Raw genomic sequence first — 6,270 nt, 5'->3', positions numbered from 1 at the left:
CTTGCAAAACTGAAACTCTCTACCCTTTAGACACTAACTCCCCAACCCCTCCCTAAGCTCCTGGCAGCCACCCTTCTCTGTCTCTGTGGATTTGACTACTCCAGGTGCCTCAGATAGATGGAATCATACAGTGTCCTTCTGTGACTGGCTCATGTCACTTAGCATCATGTCTTCAAGGGTCACCCATGTTGTAGCACATACCAGAATTTCCTTCCTTTTTAAGGCTGACTGATATTCTATTTACATTTACACCACATTTTGTTTACCCATTCAGCTGTTGATAGACAAGTATTTTTATATGATCAAATATTGTATTAAATTCCCAGGTAGTCTGACTATAACCACTGTGCATATAACACCCCCCCCTTTGCCTCTGTATACAATGGGTTTACTTTTTCAACGCCATAAAAACAATATTCTAACAACATGCGAGTGAATTTTCATAAATAAAAAGTCCTACCAATCATCGGACCATCTTAACATGAGGCCTTTTGCATTTTCTGCTGTTATTTAAAGTCGTTCTTACAGGGAGATCTAATCCGTCAAAGTGATGAGGCCAGCACCGCAAACAAATGAGCCTTCTGCCACATCACAGACCTCGGTCTGCGGTCGAAGGGCTGTTGTTGCCAACCCTGAGTGAGCAAAATGCCCTTTTCTTCAGCATTTCTCTTTACTTGTTTGAACATCTGGATTGTGCTTCTCAGGATCATTTCATTTGCACAAGAGGGAAACCCTCCTCAAGTCAGTGTAAGCAAAACCAAATCGGTGTGTGTGCTGGAGGGTGGTGGTGGTGGGATTTATTGGTTTCTGCCACTGGAAAGAATGCAGGAGTAACTCACAGAACTAGGGCCCGAAACCAGGGACTGAAAGGAGCCAGCACCTTCCTCTCTGCCCAGCTCTCTATGGCCCCCCTTCTACCTCTCTTTCTTTCCTAGTGCACTCAGGTCTTCTTCACCGGCAGGGCACGTGGCCCTTGGAAGCCCCAGCTTTGCAATTCCAGTGGCAAGGACATCCAGAGCCGATCCCAGAGAAGGACTGTGATTGGCTCTGTTGAGTCACATGGTCCCTGGTTGGGCCAATCATGTTGCTAGGGTGCTCGTGAGTTATTATTGGCCAGGCCTGGTCACATGCCCATCCCTCGGGCCCGAGTGATGCCCGGGCCTGTGGCTTTCAGCCAGAGGAAAGGGCAGGCATGCTGGGAAGGCAGGAAACAATTGAGGAGTCACTATGAAGGGGGCGGGAGCTCTGTTTTTCACCATGGCAACACAAAAACGTTCTCTGCACACTCTGAGTTCTTTCTTTAACAATCACCTGGTTGGGGGGCGGGAGGGGAATGCCACAGGGCAAGATTACTGTCACAGGGCTGGCCAGAGGCCAGTGTTTAAGAAGCAGGTCCACATCTGATATCTTACTTGTGCCTCACCAAAAACCCTGAGGGGCAACAGAAAAGGAGTTGACGGATGGGTTTGGGGACCCACGGCAGATAAGAGCGGAGAAGAACTCAGAGCCCTGGCTCCCTGACTCCCATTGCAGTGCTCTCCCCCAGCAGCATCACAGTCAGAGTTTGGACACGTGGTGGGAGGGTTCAAGCCCGGGAGTCAGGCTTGGCCAGTTAAGGGAGGGAGCTTCGTCTGCTCTCTGCCCCTTGGAGGAGCTGGGCGAGCCCCTTGGAGGAGATAGGGGCGCGGCCTGTGCTTTCAGAGCCTGCTCGAGCTCTGATGGGGGACGTCCCTCCGCTGGACCTGGCATCCTCCCAGTGGGCACTCTCAGCGCGCAGCTCCTCCAGGACACTGTGAAGATGCCTCAGTGTGAGCAGGAGTCTGTGGTCTTGAACTTGCATCTCTGCCTAGGAGAGAGAATCAGTGTGAGGGGGCTGGGCGTCCCCCAGAAAGCTTATTCCCATCATTGTCTCATTGGAGACTAACCCACAGCCTCTCAGAAGCCAGGTCCACCCGAGCCTCAGTTTCTTCATCCACAGAGTGGAAAGCAAATTACTTACCCTTCAAGGCTCTTAGGAGGACTGAATGAGTTAGCCCATGCTCTAAAATATGAGATGCTCATGGCGCCTGGGTGGTTCAGTAGGCTGGGCTTTGGACTCTTGATTTGGGCCCAGGTCATCATCTCAGGGTCATGGGATTGCGCCTTGCATCGTGCTCTGCGCTCAGCAGGAGTCTGCTTGAGATTCTCTCTCTCTGTCCCTCTCCCTCTGCCCCCATGCTCATGCCCTCTCTCTCAAATACATAAATAAATCTTTAAAATATGAGAGGCTCAACTGCCAAGCTCTGTGATCATCCTCATCGTCATCGTCATCATCACAAACATTATTCTTATTTCCACCCCCACGGTATGCTTTAATCCTCACAGCAACAAACAAATCACTTTATAGGTATTAAGGTGAAAGTGACTTCATATTAAAACAAAGTGGAGTGCACTGTAGGGGCAGGCAGGAGCCCTTTGGAACAGTGATCCTCAACATAAGGTCCAGGGAACCCTTGGGTCCCAGAAACTGTTTCAGGGGTTCAGAAAAGTCAAAACAACTTTCATTACAATACTAAGGTATTATCTGTCCTTTCTTCCTCTTGCGAGCCTACAGTGGAGTTTTCCAGAAGCTACTTGATGCAATGATATGGTATCTGATTGCATACAGAAGCAGATAGGCGAATCCAGCAGTTTTCTATCGTAAGGAGTTTACTATTGTTCTTTTTAAATGCATTAAGTCAGCACTAAAAATTTCTCCTTCTGTCCACACTGGTTGATATAACTCACATAATAAAACGTTAAAACTTTCCTTTTCTGACTAGGGATTTCTCATGATACAAAATTGAGAAGCTACAAAAGGGCATGTGAGGAAGTTTCCCCCACCTCATCCCACCACCTCCAGGAACTCAGTCTGCTTCCCCAGAGACGCCGCTGGGAACAGTGTCCCTGCTGTCTGTCTGTCTCTCCAAGAGATAATTATTAACATTATTTCTCCACTAGAATAGCCTTTTATTTTCATGACAAACTAATTACTTCACAGGTATGAAGATAAAGTCCATTTCCAGCACCCCGGCAGTAGTCGAACTTCCAAGAGAGTGGATGGAAGGAGGGAAAACCACCGCCTGAGAACACTGGGGCTCCCCAGGCTGCAGTGCAAATGGTAGCGGGGCCATGCCTTCCCAAATTCTTGGGAAAACATTAAGTCTGTGTTTTCTCAATTTTAGGGTTTTCCTCCCACTCATTTTTATCATTCGACCCTTGGCACCAGCTCTGGGCTCATGCTCATGAGAATGCAGTGAGGCACCCAGCGGGGAGGCAGGGGTAAAGGAGGTGAGAGACTCCATGCCCTTGGAGCTGAGGGCTGGGAACCCTGAGCAAACTGGCTTCCCCAGGAGGTAGGGGTCCCGTCTCACAGGGCGAGAGGTCCTGTGGTTTTAAGGCAGGCTCTGGGCTCAGCTGGCTCAAGTTCTGCCCGGACAGCTCTTTCCTGCCTCTGAATGAGTGTCCCTTCGTCATCAGACTGGTTTGCCTTGTCACGAGACGGCTGCAGTTCTCTCCCCTCTTTTAGATCTGACCAGGTCTTTGGGGCTTCCATGATCCCCATCATGTAAGGGCCATGAAAGGAAAGGAGAGCACTGGACTTTTTATCCACGGTAGTCAGTGTTACCGATCTGTTCCTTCTCCTGCATGAAATCACGGTCCAGGACTGATCCTTCCCTGATGGTCAAATGGAGCCTCTAGGCTGAGCTTAGGTGCCCTTACGGAGTCATGTAAATTCCATGTGATCGAGGGTAAAACAGGCTCCCCTGGGAAATTTACAAGTCTGGCATCCGTAAGTGGAGACTCAAGGCTCCCATCTTTTGGCATTGTGTGCAGGGAGGTGCTGGGCCTGGGAGGCTCTGCCCCAGGTGGGCTTCCCCCAGCCCTGCCTTGTTTTCCCTTTTTTATGCGGTGAGAGAGAGGTACCTTTTCAGGTGGATATTGGCCCTTTGGGTTCAGGCACCAGCAGACTCAGCATGGGAGCCTAGTGTTTAGGGGAGCATGGGGTAGGTCCCTGACCAGCCTCTGGGTCCCTGTGGACTATGAGAAGCTGCCTCTCCTGCTGCTGGGGTCCCCTGATTCCAGGAGAAGCCCTACTGGGTCAGCCCTACCCACAAGGGTGAGGACAGGATTGGGCCGCAGCTGGTCTGTTACCTGGCAACCCAGATTCTCTCCCCTGACTGAGGAGCTGGCTTACTGGGATCCAAACCTTGGGTGCCTTCTGAAGTTCCTTGAACCACTTCTTTCTCTCTCTTGGCTGGTGTCCCCATGCACTTTGGGGCATCCCTCTATTTTTGGACTTGAAGAAAACAACACGAAGAGAGGCAGAGGCCTGACCTGAGGAGTCACCAAGGCACCAAGTAACATAATCCATAAATTCAGAGGAATTAATGCCTACGGGGTGGACTTTAACCACAGGAAACAGGAGACGGGAGTGAGCTGGGCAGGCAGGGTTCCTCTTCTTCCCTCTCCCCCAGGGTGCAGCTACCCTTCCACCCCCGCAGAGAAGCCTGAGGCCAGGAAAACCAGCTGCTGAGAGAGCGCTGGGCCTCTCGAGGCCTCTTGCAAAGCGTCGGCCTGCTTGGTGACACTGCACGGCTCTTACATTGCCCTTTGCTGCCACTCCCTGTTTCCTTCCCTCTCACCGCTCTGGGCTGCACCTCCAAATAAATCGTTAGTACCCCAATCCTTGTGTGGGCTTCTGCTTTCTAGAGCGTCTGGGCTCGGACAGTGGCTGTGCTCCATGCCCACCTGGACAATTGTTGTGATAGCCAAGCAGACGCCACGTGAATTACACCTGTCTCCTTCCCAAACTCATACCATAACCCCTGCATTGTTGGTACTGTTTCCTCCCCACTGGATGGTAAGGAAACTGAGGCTTGCAGAAGTAAAGCCACTGGCAGGGGTCACTCGGCAGCAGAGCTGGGCACGCTCCCAGGACTCGGCGTAACGCTAAGGCCAGTCTGGCAGCCACTGCACCCAGAGCCTCCTCCTATGTAGGCCATGACCTATTTATCCCAGCACCCGAGACGGCGACTGTGTGCTGGTATCAGGGGGAGTCTGCAGGACCTACACCCTAGCTGCAGCCTCTCTGCCCCAGCCAGGGGGCCCCGAAGAGGGGAGCCCAGAGAAGCTGGGAAGGTATGGGGTGGAGTCATCAGGTAAAAAGAAACGCAAAGCCTTACCAGCTCCTTTCTCAGCCACTCCAGGGTCTGCCCAAGACTTGGGGGTGGCTCTTCTGTTTTCATCTCAGAGTCCTTGGAGGAAACGTTGACACTGACCTGCTGATGGGCCCGAGGGACCTTTGATTTGTATAGTCTCCTACATGCTTCAGGCAGGGAGCAGGGTCTGGCCAAGTCACTGAGGATGGAGTTAATGAGAGCAGGACGTGGCTTACGTTGGGAAAATGTAGTTTTTTTTTTTTTTTTCTTTTAAAGGGCTTCAGTGCTCTGAACTGAATAAGGAGGGAGGGAGGGAGACCATTGGGGTACGGGCACCTCAGTGCCCAGTGGTTCCAGAGTCCAATGTCTGATACCCACAGGATCACAGGATTATAAAGCTTTCAATGATAATAATTATCAATATATTATTAATTATAAATTAATAACTAAGTGAATAGGTGTCCTTCTCTGAAGGCTTAGTTTTCTCCAAGTCCTTTACATATATAGGACGGCATTTGGGGCAGACACCGCATCTGTGTCCCTAATCCCCTCCCTCCTTCCTCACTTCTCCGTGGAGTCACTTTCCAGATACCCTAGCTTCTGGGGTGTCCTTGTGACCCATTTCTAGAAAAGGAGATCAAAGCAGAAATTTGCTGTTAGACTTCTAGGGAAACTCACCTTCCTGATAAAAGGAAAAATGTCATTGAAGCTCCCCCTAAACTCCAACTTTCTTCTCTTCCTTCAGCCTGGAATGTGGATGTGATGCCTGGAGCTACAGTCGTCACCCTGCAACCCTAAGACAAAGACCAAAAAAATTGCAGACGCATCAGAAACCACTGAGTCCCAGAATCGCCAACAGCATCTGCCTGTCACGTGAGACAATAAAACCTCATTTTTCAGTGGGCAAACACAGGCCAACGGACACACCGTTTATTCTTCACAACACACTCTGAAGTGGGTATTCTTTAGTTGTCTCTCCACCAAAACTTATTAAGTATCTACCATGTGCCAAGTTCTGCTCTAGGCATGGGGATTCGGCCCCAAATCAGAGAGACATTGGAGTGGATGGAAACAAACAATAGTCAAAATA

At 50.4% G+C, this 6,270-nt stretch overlaps 1 protein-coding gene across 2 annotated transcripts; it reads right to left on the bottom strand.

Moving 5' to 3' along the window:
• Positions 1-1,327: 1,327 nt before the first annotated feature.
• C13H20orf202 (chromosome 13 C20orf202 homolog) lies at positions 1,328-5,958 on the bottom strand. Of its 2 annotated transcripts, XM_034640222.1 has the most exons (3): positions 5,859-5,951; positions 5,205-5,379; positions 1,328-1,846 (listed from the first exon to the last, which is right to left on the bottom strand). In XM_034640222.1, the coding sequence occupies exons 1-3, from the start codon at positions 5,882-5,884 to the stop codon at positions 1,613-1,615; spliced, it is 435 nt and encodes a 144-aa protein (XP_034496113.1). In that variant the 5' UTR covers positions 5,885-5,951; the 3' UTR covers positions 1,328-1,612. The 2 variants fall into 2 exon arrangements, 1 of the variants encoding a protein (XP_034496113.1); XR_004619464.1 differs by lacking the exon at positions 5,205-5,379 and having other exon boundaries at positions 1,723-1,846; positions 5,859-5,958.
• Positions 5,959-6,270: the final 312 nt, after the last annotated feature.

The sequence above is a fragment of the Ailuropoda melanoleuca genome, chromosome 13 (assembly GCF_002007445.2).
Source record: "Ailuropoda melanoleuca isolate Jingjing chromosome 13, ASM200744v2, whole genome shotgun sequence".
Taxonomy (NCBI): domain Eukaryota; kingdom Metazoa; phylum Chordata; class Mammalia; order Carnivora; family Ursidae; genus Ailuropoda; species Ailuropoda melanoleuca.
This window is presented reverse-complemented; position numbering and strand designations above follow the sequence as displayed.